Raw genomic sequence first — 14,580 nt, forward strand, 5'->3', positions numbered from 1 at the left:
CTCTCTAGCAACTCTACACCTTCTCAAATTCTAGACTTCGGGGGTTTTTTTATTTCATAAATAAGTGACTTCTGAAAAGGATTTGCTCTTATTCTCAGGGAAGGTAAGACAGTGCAATTTCTTTTTGAAATCACAATTTGCATCAGATGGAATTTAACTCTCCCAAAAATGATTTGCTGAGATAGAGAACATAAAGGCCAAACACTGATAAGAATAAAAAAGCTGACTTTAGAAAAACAAGCTTTAAAACCATGAAATAGACGCCATGGGGAATTAAAAGACATCTACTGGTAATCTTCAATGAAGAAATCACTGAGGTTTTAATAAACTCAATTTTGAGTGAAATAGCGAGTATTAACTATTTAAAATACAGTCTGAAGTAATCGAGTACACACCCCTGGGACAGAGGTATACAGTTGCAGCTAGGGAAAAACTGATTTGCCATTTGTCTTCTAAGACCTAATTAATTTGCCGTTTGTCTTCTAAGACCTAAATAATTAAATATCTATATTAAAACAACTGTTTTAATGGAAAAACTGATTTGCCATTTGTCTTCTAAGACCTAATTAATTTGCCATTTGTCTTCTAAGACCTAAATAATTAAATATCTATATTAAAACAACTGTGATTTTGCCAAGACATGGAAACAATCGAAGTGTTCTGTGACAGATGATTGGATAAAAAAAGAAATGGTACCTAAATACAATGGAATATTATTCAGCCATAAGAAAAGATAAAATACTGCCATTTGCACCAACATGAATGGATCTTGAGATTATTATGCTAAGTGAAATAAATCAGAGAGTAAAAGTTGAGAATACGGTTTCACTCGTAAGTGGGACATAAAACTGAAAGCAACAAATGAAGAAGACAAACAAACAAAAAATCACTGAAACAGAAAACAGTTTAGTGGTTACTAGAAGGAAAGGGAGGAGAGAGGTAGAAAACGGTAAAGGGGGTCAAACATATGGTGACAGAAGGAGATGTGACAGAAGGGGTGGCGAACATACAAGGCAATATACAGATGACGTATTATTGAATTGTACACTTGAAACCTATATAATTTCATTAACCAATATCACCCCAAAAATTTAATTTAAAAAATTAAATTTTAAAAATCTCTGATTTTATGAAGTATAAACCCTCTGGTATTAAACATCTGCAATTTTATTAAATAAATATAAACCATCCCAATTTGAGAATAAAAAGTTCACATCAAGAAGGAAAAATAAAAGAATACTGAGAGCATTTTTAACTTTTCATCCTTTAATGACTGATCCTCCAAACAAGCCCAGACAGGGTAGGGAGGAACCTCATTTATTGAGAGCTGACTATGTGTCAGGTGCTTTACTCATAATACTTCATTTAATCCTCACCAGATTCCAATGAGGTGTTTCAAAGATGAGAAGTCTGAGGAACAGAAAGGCAAAGTAAAACTTATCAAGGCCCAGAGCTAGTAAGTAGCAAAGCCAGGGTTTATGTTTTTCTACTGTATCATACCACTTCTCCAGGCTGAGTAGTTTGTCCAGTTAACTAGCTCTAACTGCCAGTTAATTAATTATAGGCCACCTCACACCAATACTATTCTTTGGATTTCTCCATTAAGAACATCTAATTAGCCCAATTAAGTGAGTATTTCTATAAGTAACTTTTAATATTACTTTATTTTATGCATAAAATACATTTCATTACAGTTGATAGAATGCAAACTCCTTGAGGACAGGCTCAATAAATATTTGTAGAATATTTTTTAAAAACCATTAAGCCACTATGATGTTCATTACTTGCCTAAAGGATTGGAATTCAAACATTTGCCTCTTTCCTTCACTTATCCTAAAGTAAAATAAAGTATAAACAATGGTCCATTTGTTCAATTTCTAAAAGAGAACTCAAAAAATATGATTCTATGACCAGAAATAATAATTGCCTTCTCTGAATTTCCATACACTCTGTGTCTCTTTGGGCACTTATCATCTTATATGTGTATTAAAATTATTTCTGTGCAGACTTTACCTTCTCTACTTTAAGCAACTTTAATATGCCCATAGCATCTAGCATAGCAGATGGTGAATGTTTAAATAAAAAAAATTACTTCTCCTTTTTTTCTACATTTCTGTCATATAGATGCTCAGAATCAATGTGGTTAATAAAAAAGAAAAAAAGAAAAAAAATTCTACAATAATAATGAGATTCTCCGGGAACAATCAGCCCTGAATCAAAGTTGATTTCTGTCATCAGGTTCTAATTAAGAACGGCAGATAAAGCAGATGGAGAACAGCTTTAATCTTCATGCTAAGTTGATCCTACTCTGGTGAAAACACAGAAAAATTGTTTGGACAAGCCAACTGAACAAACATGGTATTGGATGTCTAAAAGAAAGTCATTCTTAAAGAGTCTTCTTTCCACTAGATGGCTATCTGAACTTTAATCAAGAGAGTTAGTCCAAAAGGAAGGGATCACTTAATGTCACTGCCTCCCAGCTAGGCCAAGGAAAGGGAGTGATGGTAATGGGGGGAAATATCGAAGACAAGGAGGTGTTTTTTTTTCTATTTTAAGAAGGTTTCTCCTTTTGGAACGACTTACTTAGTCCTCTTCCCATTTAACTTGCTCATATTGTTTACTAAGCAATATAGAAGAATTTTCATAGGAATAATGAAATTGGGCCAAAGTTCTCATCAAAGAAATTTAGAATTCACTTAAATTGATTTGCCATTTGACTTCCGTTGCAAGCTCCCAAAACTTCATTTTGCCCATCTAAATGGGAAATTTACCTACATGAAATATTTTTTTAATTGCTCCAAAATAAAGGTTAAACATTAATTATTAAATGCTACCATATAATTTTTTTCACTTAACAAAATGCGTTGTGATCCATATAGTAAAAACCCTGGCCATCTGAAGTGAACCACTTATGGCCATTTGTTCAAAATCATTATTTTATATTAATGTTTACTCACTTCTTTCTGATTATAGAATAAAAGTTCATGAAGAAATTTTGGGAAACTTTGAAAACACATTTTATTTTGTTTCTCTCTAGTCTTTTAAAATTTTTTCTGTGCAAATATGTTGATTATTACAAAATTGATGTAATACTTTATAATAGTGATAATTTCCCATGTTATTAATTATGCTTTGAAAGCACATCATTTTAATAGCTATATAATATTTCATCATTTGGATATATCTTATTGGGCATGTACATTGTTTCCAATATTTTTCTAGTATGAATAACACTTTGATAAATGTCTTTGCATACTTCTATGTCTGAGTTAGACCATGTCCTGAGGAAAAATAACTAAAAGAATAATCACAAGAATCCCAAACAAAAATGTTTACCAGAAAGGGTGTGTCAATTCCCACCAGCAGTGAAAGTGCCCATCTCCTCACACTCAGGGTCAACACTGAATTTTACCATTAAAAAATAATTTATAACTAATTAGGCAAAAATGTATTTTGCTGTTTTAATTTGTATTTCTTGTATTACCAAAGTGGATTTTTTTTTTCACTTTTTAAAATTTAAGTGGCTTATTTCAAGTTGGAAGTTTGTTTTTCATTAATATGATTAGACAGAGTTCTTCTAAACTTTGTAAAATTTTCTACTGGCTCTAAAAGACTTTATTCTATACCACCACAGACCTGGCTATCCTTAGATGAACTACTGCAAGGAGAGAGTAATATCTTTAAAAACAGAAGTTTCATATACTATAGGTTAATTTTTAAACTACTGAATTTTCAATTAAAATGCCAAATTAGTTACACTGCATTAAATCCAGGAGCTAAAAACAATGTAAAATTCTCTTTTTACAGGAAAAAAAATTTTCACAAATGTTACCTTTGTAAAAATGTTAATATTTCTTTTAATAAGATGTACTCAAAGTGAGTTACTAGAGAAATAGCCCCAGAATTACAAAAAATACAGTTAACTCTTGACTATGAATACTTTCCTTTCATATTCTCAGCTTCTTATATAATGAGAGAGAGATTTCTTGGCTCATCATGAACATTTAAATACCAGTTAAAACAGGAGAATTAAATAGCTCAATGATATATTACCAGAGCATGGTATTGCCTGTTTTGGGTTACATTTGATGGAGAAAGAACAATATGGAGGTAAGAATGGTCTGTTCCATCTGGTAGGATGTTTCTGCGTAGCCATATAAAATGTTGAGTTTAAGCCAACATTACATGGAGGGAAAAGATATAACACTATAATCTCAATTATGTTAAAAATAAGTACATAAGAGAAATAAATAAGCACTGGGGGAAAAAAAGATATGTCAAACATTAATAGTACCGTCACGTACCACTTAACAAAGGGGATACGTTCTAAGAGATGCATCATTAGATGATATTGGTGATGTCGTCATTGTGCAAACATCATAGACTGTACTTACACAAACCTAGATGGTATAGCCTGCTGTACACCTAGGCTATATGGTGTAGCCTATTACTCCTCGGCTATAAGCATGCACAAAACAACAGGAGATTAAATCACAGACAAGAGAAAATGATGCACTCAAGAGACATGGTAAACATGAGATGTATGGGGCTGCTGCCAGTATAATATGGTACATGTTTTACAGCAAACTTTTCTTTTTATAAGTAGAAAGAGTACACTAAAATAACAGTAAAAAGTATAGCACAGCAAATATATAAACCAGCAATACAGTTGACATATACTATGTACTATACATAATTGTGCATGCTATACTTTTATACAAATGGCGATGCAGTAGGTTTGTTTACTCAAGCAGCACCACAAACACATGAGTAATGTGTTGAGCTATAACATTATGACAGCTACAGTGTCACTAGATGACAAGAAATTTCAGCTCCATTATAATCTTACGGGACCACTGTTGTATAAACAGTTCCACACTGACCAAAAACTATATTATTCGGCACAAGACTGTAGTTTTATCTCTTTGTGGTGAAAAGACAGATGGAGAAAAACAAACGGCATTCATTTTATTAGTTAAATATTGGTTGTTTTATTGCAATACCATTATGCGCTCACATAACAACGAAATAAGATTTCACAATACTTTAGTTATTGTCCAAGAACCTTTCAGTCATGATTAGCATAGTATAAACCAGTACACAACAGTATGCACATGAAAACTGGAAAGTGGTTATGAAACTCTGAATATACAAAGCATCCACCAATGGAACGCAAGTAAAAGATCACAAGTGTTTTTTTTTTAAACAGTGTTCACTGAGCACTTCTGTGTTAGGCACTGTGCTGAGCTCTTCACCTGGATTAGTTCATTTAACCCTCTCACGATCTTAGAAGCTATTATGATTATTCTCATTTTAAAGATGAAGACATGGGGCTTACAAATTAACTTATTCGGTGTCATACAGTTATGAGGTGAAGGAGCCAGAGTTCTAAGTCAGATGTCTGATGCGAACATTCACGCTTCTGTTGAGAATGAGACACTGACATTTTTTCACTGATAAGGAGACTGAGAGTATAGCAACATCGAATATTCCAGACATAGATTCCAGACACAGATTGTAGCTTCCTGAGTTACAAACACACCACCATTTACTCTTCTACAAAAAGCCTGGGAATCTCTCCTGAACAGAAGTAATGTATTTGGTTTACTTTTCATATGTAGTTATGTTGATAAATATGGCACTTTACTGTTATACAATAAAATGATCTCACTTAAAACTTCCAGAAGCAGATGACCATTTCTGCCTCTGAAAGCACACACTGAATTCTGGCTATCATCTAAAAAGAGTTTTAAAAGCACCAATCTGCAATAGCTATCACAAGTCAAAGCACAAAGTCCAAGCTGTAGAAACCAAATACAAGTTGCAATAATTCAGGACAAACAATTCAGGCTCAACAGTCAACATAGGAAAAGGGAATCATTTTAAGACGAGGCCACACCAAAACCATCCAACTTCAAATTCTACTTATTTTAATCCCTTTGCTTTCCAGACAATATTGTTTTTTGAAACTAAGTGTACAGAAGAACCCGAAATTATTCAACATAGGAAGCAAAAATGAAAAGCAGACCTTCTAGAATATCACACAATTCAGTACTTCCAACTTTCTCTCCCAGAGCAAGTGCTATTCGGTGTTGTATTCTAGACTGTGGTAGGTGTAGGGATACATTACAGAGAAGCAAAAAGTAATGCCAAAGTGAGTGGTCTACCAGTCTTACATACTTCAAACTGCATCAACACCAAACAGAGAAATGAGTCATACCTTTAAAAGATGTTTTTCTTCATTAGTGTTTAATTCGAAGGACAAAAGTAAAGACCTTAGACCTGTAAGAAATTCTGACCTAAAAAAAGAGAAGTCTTTATTGAGAGGAAAAGTCATATAACTCTAAAAGCAAGTTTGTTGACTTCCTAATATAAAAAGTGACTGAGTATATTAGATGCTTGATAAATGTTAATGACATTATTACTTAGTGCATAAAGTTCAAATCACTCATCCGAGCACTCGAAAACTTTCACTTTTAGACTAGTTTACCTTTCCAACCCCATTCCCAACTATTCTCTCTTTCTTGCTTGTCTTTCATACTCATCTCTCAAGAGGAAATGGCCTCTCCTACTCCTGTCTCTACCAGCAGATATCCTACTCATTTTTCAAGGTCCTCCTCAAAAGCTGACTTCTTGAAGTTCCCCCCTCCAAATGGTTCTTAATAGCATTTTTTTTTAATCTATTTCAAAGCTCCAGCTTATCCCATAATTATTGGTGACGTCTTTCTCCTCTGCTAAGAGACACTGCTGCAAAACTCTGGACCAAATGGGGCAAGACTTCCTCATCTTTGCAATATCCACATAAGCCTAGCAGCTTTGTACGCTGCACACAGTTGGCACAATAAATACTTTTTAAGAGATGTAACGGAGGACGTTAAAATTTGATCTATATCAGGTCCCTGTCTTATATTCATTGACTGATTTATGAATTTACAAAAACACAATTGTTAAAAAGCAAACAATTTTACATGCAGTATAGTACAAGCCTACCCCATACCGAGAAATGTGAAAGAGGTACAGGCTTTTGTGGGAATTCTGGGGTATTAGTGAACTTTTATGCCCCATTTAGCACAATGCCTTTGCCCATTATATGCCTAGTTAAGAAGGAACATGTATGGGACTGGGGAACCAAACAGGCTGCCTTGGAGCAGGCAAAAAATACTGGTCAAACAGATTAAAGCTCTTAGACTCTCATAGGCGGGGCTGCTATTTGAATTAGATGTTCAGTAACACTGGAAGGCATGGGCTGGACATTATGGCAAAAAAAAAAACAAAAGGAGTGAGAGCCCCTGAAATTTGGGTCCCAACTATGGAAGTGGGGCAGAAATCAGATAGACTCCGATAGAACAGTACTTATTGGCAGTGTAGACAGCACTTCTGCAACTGGAACCTCTTAGTAAAGAGCAAGCAGCCAATTACAGTAAGAACTTCCGTTCCCACCAAGGGGAGGACAGACAACATGTCCTACCAACCAGCCTCGGCCACGGGGCTCAGACTCCTACCATGACTAAATGGCATGTATTACGATGCTGTAAATGACAGTTCTCTGTCAAACAGTCCTCTGTCTCTACAGATGTAACTGTAGAAACAACTATTAGGCCCTGCTGACTACATAGACCTCCAAATGCTCCTGTTTTTATCCCTGTGTTGGCCCCTGCAACCTGCAAAGGAAAAACAGGGGACATTCCAACTGGCGCTTGGTATACTGGCAGGGTAATCCAGCTACAAGGACAGCAGCTGCCATTCAACCGTCCACTCATACTATCTGGAAACAAGAGCAAATCACAGTAGCCATGGACTGAGTTGCGAGCAGTCTGATAGGTACTCAGGCATGAGCCTCGGCCACTGACCCTATGTACTGACAGTTGGGCCACTCTAAAAGGACTGACTCTGTGTTTGGACAATGGGAAGCGGAGGGGTGAATGATTATGAACAACCCTTTATGGTGGCAAGAGATGTGGAAAGCTATTTGGGCTCACCTACAAGAGCCTGAGGCAGATCTCACTGTATTCCATGTCCCTGCCCATAAGATATCTACACCTCCAGGTAAACAGGAAGCAGATGCTTTGGCAAAAATATGCACTTTAGCAAATGACCTGGTGGCAGTGGACAATGCAGACTGGTTACATTAGAAATGTGGACACGATAGTGCCCAGGGAGGATGGAGCACAGCCAAAAAAGAGGTGCTGGAGCTTACATTTAAGGGCAGCAACTCTGGAGTTAGCAAAGGCCCCAGTGTGAGTCTACATATTTGCCAAACCCCCCAGGCAGTAAGGGACAGGCAAACTGACCACATAGGCCCCCTTCTCTTGAGCAGGAGCACCAAATATGCTCTGGTGTGTGTCGATACTGACTCTGGTTTAACTCAAGCCTTCCCATGTTGGTGGGCTAACCATGTTGCTACTATAAAAGGACTAAAAAAATTAAGTACTATATATGGGTACCCCTATAAGATAGTAACTGGGGGGAGTCACATTTCAAAGGACATGATATACAAATATGGGCAAAAGAACATGATTTTAAATGGAGGGTCCACCTCCCCTATGATCCACAAGCAGTGGGGCTGCTGGGAAAAAGAATAGTGTCCTTAAGCAACAGATAATTACTAACTGGAAAACCTACCTTGGCGAGGTGGACAAAAGTGTTTTCCCAAGCATTAATACCTTTAAGTGACCGACCTGTGGGGCCTATTGCCTCATATGCCAGATTAGGAACTTAGTCTGAGGCACCCGATATTGTAAAGGTGCGGAAAACAAAGGACACAGCAATAGTCCTGGTGCTTGCCATGGACCAACAAGCTAAGCTAATCGGGGTACCAAGCCCCACTGTCCCCAGAACGATGATCACTTACTGGAATCTGCAATGGGATGATCAGCAACAATGGGTCAGTTACTTCGCATCCCTGGGTGGGCAGAAGTGCTTAGTCCCTGGTGAGACCCTGTCATCCTAATGCAGTCAAGACTCATGGTTCACACTATATGTGGACCAGAACACACACCACTGAAAGAGGGGAGAAGGTAGAGGTGCTGTTCTGGCACATTCCTCCCCCTATTCACCACCTCATGCCAGAAAGCACCACCTCCCCTGGCCAACATGTAGGGTTTACACAGCCTGGCCAGGTTCCCAAGGTCACAGCTACGTTAATATCCAAAGATCAGACTACGGGTGTCATACTCACAGAAGGAGAAGACCTCCCAATTCAAGTCTCCACTAAATATTTTATTTCTGACCTTAGACTTCTGCTGATACCGTGGTATCCAGTTACAGGGAGCGGGTGGCAGGTATCTGCGCCATCATCCAAACTGAGTGTTGTGGTTTTTTTTTTTTTGAATGCCAGGTGAATCTGCTAGTAGTTTCTCTTTGTTAGCACATATGAAAGCACAAGTAAACACCCTAAGTGATCCGACCCCAAGTCTAGACAACCTCTTAGCACACTGGTTAAGGTGTACGTTGGGGAAAAAATTGTTACTAATACTTGGATTGCTGCTTTTGTCGTCTTCTTCTTCTTCTTTTCTTTTTTTTTTGTCTTTTTTTTCTTACATGTGTCTATACTGTTGCCGTTGGACTGTTGCCTCCTATACTGTAGTGCAATGAGTCTGGCTACCAAACAAGCTACCTCCCTGCCAATGAAGCCCCTTGCTGACCACTCAAGGCACCTTGCGGAAGAGGTGGGGGAGGAGAGGCATGAGAAGATTCTAAGAGACAGTCATGAGGGACAGAGTGTGGAGGAAAGACTATTCCAAGACGTGTCCACTGCCTGACCACTGCCGGACCTGCCAGCTAGAACCTGGCCAGAACAGAGATTGCTTCCTGAAAATCTTCTCAGACTGTCTGATCAACCCCTCCACTATGCGCCTCATGCTGGCTTGTGCTGGTTCCTGGAAGAGGCAGTTGCCCCACCCTGAGCAAGCAGGTAAGGCATTTTCCCCTTATCTGGGATGGTTCACGCCCCATTACTCCTATCCATTCTGCCCTGTCCTATACAACCCCTTGACACCTGTCACATGGCACAGAGGATATCCATGGTGTCTCACTGCCACCCAAGATGAGCTTGTATGTAAGTTCCCTTAATAAACTTTTGATATAATGATGGAGTGGTTAGCCTCTTCCTACGGTCTCTCAGACCTGGGAAATTTTACACAATAGGCCTATTTTCAACCAAATAGTTAGGATGGAGTGTGTTCCCTCATTAGAAGGTACTAGTGATTGAAATGACATCTAGTGAGCCTGACAAATCAATGGTCATTGTCAGGTATGAGTTTGTTGCCTAAATTTAGATTCAATCAATGCACATGGGCTGAACATTTTAGCTGGGTGTGGTATCAGTCAGAGGACAACTACGTTCTACAAACTGAAGGTTCCGCTCCTAGAAAGATGAAGTACCATAAAAGACAGAACATCAGGTTTGAGGTCAAATACCTACCCTCAAAGTCCCAGGCCTACTTCCGCTTACTCATCACATGATCTTTCACTCTTTGGGCCTCAATTTCAGTTCTAACACCCATATTCTGCCTCTCTCGGAGTAGCAATAAAAAGAAGTTTAACGTCCTCTTTTCAGCACCTTCAGAATCAGTCCACCTCTCTCCACCCCAACCACCACCTCTTTAAGCCCAGCAGCCATCCTCTTACCAGACTTCTGCAACAGCCCCCAAATGCCAGCCTCTCCACATCCTTTCTCACCCCTCTCCAAGAGATTTTCCACACAGAAGATATAATTTTTTTCAAAATGTAACTCTAATCGTGTCTGACTCATATAATCCCAATACTTCAAAGGTACATTACTGCCCTTAAAGAAATGGTAAAATCCTTAGTACGGCCTGCAGTGGGTTCACTGGTATAGTCCCTGCTTACTTCTCTGGTAGCATTTCGTGCCATGCCCTACCTGCCAACACACACAAATTCTCTATGTTCCAGCCACACTCATCTTCTTTCAGTTCCTTAAGTATACGATGTTACCTCCCACCTTATCATATCTCCCTGTAATTTTCTCTTTTCCACACCCAAATTTCCCCTCGTTGACACCTACGTGTCTGTCAGATCTCAAGTAACTCAAAAGTCACTTCCTTCCCTCACCTCCCACCTGCCAATATTCTCTCATAACACCAAGAACATTTCCTCCGGAGCACATCCACGACGGCGAGATTATTTGCGCGACTACCTGATTCATGTCTATGTCTCCCGCCAAACTGTCAGCTCCAAGAGGGCAGCGAGTCTAAAAGAAATACAGTATATGTTTATATGTTTTGAAAAAGAAATAATCTTTTGAAACTTGGTAATAGGAAATTATAAGAGACCAGAATTTTTACCTGTGTTTTTCCAGTGTTCATCTACATTTCTTCTTTATAAGTATTTCCAAATAGTTTTTAAACCCTAGCAAGTATCTAAAATCATCATGATGTGAAACACTGGAAGACTAATACATTTTTCTAAAACACAGAAACAAAGACATTCCACATCAAAGCTTTTGCCTGTCTGAACTTATTCAGTTTTAGAACACTGAAGCACGGCTATTAAGTCTAAAATTGTACTTTTATAGGTTTATTTTAAAACCCCAGAAACTGTAAAAGGATTATAGCACCTATGAAGAAGAAAACAATTAAAGTGTATATCAGAGAAGGGATTATTAAACATATGACTGAAGAATTTATGGCAATAAGGTTAGTAACTATAAACCTGTTCAGAGCAAGCCAGTATTTATAATTTAAAAAAAAAAAATCTGTTCTTTAATGGTTCACACTTCCTATCTTACCAACATTTACTGTGAGCAAAAAGTTCTTGCATTTGGTGAAGAGTTATTCAAAATATAAGCAGAAGCATATTTTAAAGAAAAAAATAGATACTAATTTATTAAAAATGCAAGTGTTTAGTTCTTTCTCAGAACACAATATTGTTTTCTCTAAGTTGGTACATTATGTTACCGTGTTAGAGGATTTTCTCCTTATTTGTAAAGTAAATAGCTGAAAAATAAGTACCACGTTGAAGTCCCCAGCCATTTCTTGGTGGCACTTAAAGTCCTATCCCAGATGTACATCAAAGCAGTTAAGTAATTCTTTCAGGCTACAGAAAACACTAAAATCTCAGAATTGAAGCAATAATACGTCATAGGTTTTCAATTATTAATGTACTTTCCCTGAGGCTTAACGTATCTAAACTAGGAATGAAGAATTTGGGCTCAGAGGACTTGCACAAGCAATGGAGAACAGACCATTAAAAAAAAAAAAATTGTTGGAACAACAGCTATCACAGGTGCCTTAAAAAGTCTTCCGCAACAGGAACTGCCCCAACAAGAGACTTTCTGACAGTACAGATGTTCAATTAGTATCAATAAAAGTACCCTAAGTATTCCTAAAGGCAAAACGGAAAACAGGACAGCAATCGATATGTACAAAGAATAAACTATGTGTACACTATAAATAGGGCAAAGAATCCTAAAAGCCAGTCAAGTGCTCAAGTTCCCCCCAAACACGACTCTTCTGATTCTATGCCTTTCTCAAAACTGTTCTCTCCAACTGAAATGCTCTGACCCTTCTCTCAGCCTTTGGCCTCCTTTAAGACTGCCCTAAAAACAAATCCATTCTCTCATTGCTAAAGCACTTCATAATATTCCCTATAGCACCAATTAACCCCTTTTTTTATAACTACAATCAGGACTTTTCACCTATGTTGCTTGCAGACCTGCATAACTATAAAATAGCTTTCCATTTTCTATACTGCCTTATACATTATACATTAAATATTTATGGAAACTGTCAGAATTAGAGGGACTTGGAGATCTGGTCTTAACCATGTCTTTATGGTAAAGTAATCAATGACCACAGAGGTGAAATGGCTCCACTAACAGAGCAAACATTGATTGAGCACTCTAAGTGACAAGCCCAGAGATGAACTAAACAAAATTCCTGACCTCAATGAGCTCACAGTCCAATAGAGGAGAATATAATTGTAAACAACAATTATCAAAAGTAAAAAAGATCTCCATGGTGATATATAAGGTATGAACAGGGCACTATAATAAAAAAAGAGGGCACCTTATTCAGCCTGAAGATAGGTAGTTAACGGCCTCCTCTGCAGAATGCAACTCATAATAGTCAAAAAGAGAAGGGAAGTAAGGAAAAGGCTCTGCAACATTGGTCTTAGAAATGATTTTTTTGGAATTGAACTAAAAGCACAGGCAACAAAAGCAAAAATAAGTAAGTAGAACTACATTAAAGTAAAAAGTTTCTGCACAGCAAATAATACAATGAAAAGGCAACCTACGGAATGGGAAAAAAATATTTGCAAACCATGTATTTGATAAGAGATTAATATCTAAAATATATAAAGAATTCATACAAGCCAATAGCAAAAAAATGGATAACTTGATTTTAAAAATGGGCAAAGGACCTGAATAGACATTTTTCCAAAGACATACAAATGGCCAACAGGTATATGAAAAGGCACTCAATATCATTAATCATCAGAGAAATGCAAATCATAACCACAATAGGCTATCGCTTCACACCTGTTAGGATGGCTATTATCAAAAAGTCAAAAGATAAGAAAGAAGTATTGGTGAGGATGTGGAGAAAAGAGAACCCTTGCATGCACTTAGTAGGAATGTAAACTGGTATGGCTATTATGGAAAACAGTATGGAGGTTCCTCAAAAATTAAAACTAGAACTACCATATGATCCAGCCATCTCACTTCTGGATATATATCCAAAGGAAATGAAATCACTGTCTGCAATGATATCTGCACTCCCACGTTCATGGCAGCATTTTTCACAGTAGCCAAAATATGGAAACAATCTAAGTGTACATCGACAGATGAATAAAGAAACTGTTACACACACACACACACACACACACACACACACACACACACACACTTCAATATTATTCAGCCTTAAAAAAGGAAATTCTGCCATTTGCAACAACATGGATGAACCCAGAGGACATTATGTAAGTGAAATAAGCCAGACACAGAAAGACAAAGACTGCATGATCCCACTCATTTGTGGAATCTAAAATAAAAAATGTGGAACTCATAGCAACCAAAAGTAAAATGGTAGATACCAGAGGCTGAGGGCTGAGGGGTGGGAGAAAAGGGAAGATGTTGATCAAAGGATGCAAACTTTCAGTTATAAGATAAGTAAGTTCTGGAGCTCTAATGTACAGCACAGTAACTATAGTTTAGTTAATAATAATGTATCATATATTGAAATTTGCTGAGAGCAAATCTCAACCGTTTTTATCACACACATATACAAAAAAGGTAACTATGGAAGGTGATGGATATGTTAATTAATCTGATTGTGGTAATCATTTCACAATGTATACATATATCAAAACATCACATTGTACACCTTAAATATATACAATTTTTATTTATCAAAAATAATAAATTAAAATTAATTTTAATAGAATAAAAATAAATTAAAAAGAAAAAGAAAGAAATACTGTGATAAGCCAAAGCACACAGGAAAACAGAGAGGTCAGGGAGCGCAGAACTCTAGTATGGCTGGAGCTTGAAGGCTATGGGAGGGGCAGGCCGATTTGCCTTTTTTGAATAAATCAATAAAGGCATGTATTCAAAAGAAA

At 37.3% G+C, this 14,580-nt stretch overlaps 1 protein-coding gene across 7 annotated transcripts in view; it reads right to left on the reverse strand.

The window, feature by feature from the left end:
• CNNM2 (cyclin and CBS domain divalent metal cation transport mediator 2) overlaps positions 1–14,580 on the reverse strand; it is a 128,276-nt gene that overhangs the window by 97,212 nt on the left and 16,484 nt on the right. The window contains exon 2 of one of the 7 annotated variants that reach the window (XM_039871322.1): positions 9,603–11,212. The exons of the other annotated variants lie outside the window; for them this stretch is intronic. Coding sequence (XP_039727256.1) covers positions 11,190–11,212 — 23 coding nt within the window. The 3' untranslated portion in view covers positions 9,603–11,189. Of the gene's footprint in view, positions 1–9,602; positions 11,213–14,580 lie in introns of those variants that run through there. 7 annotated transcript variants of the gene reach the window in all.

The sequence above is a fragment of the Pteropus medius genome, unplaced genomic scaffold (genome assembly GCF_902729225.1).
Source record: "Pteropus medius unplaced genomic scaffold, Ma_sr-lr_union100, whole genome shotgun sequence".
NCBI classification, from domain to species: domain Eukaryota; kingdom Metazoa; phylum Chordata; class Mammalia; order Chiroptera; family Pteropodidae; genus Pteropus; species Pteropus medius.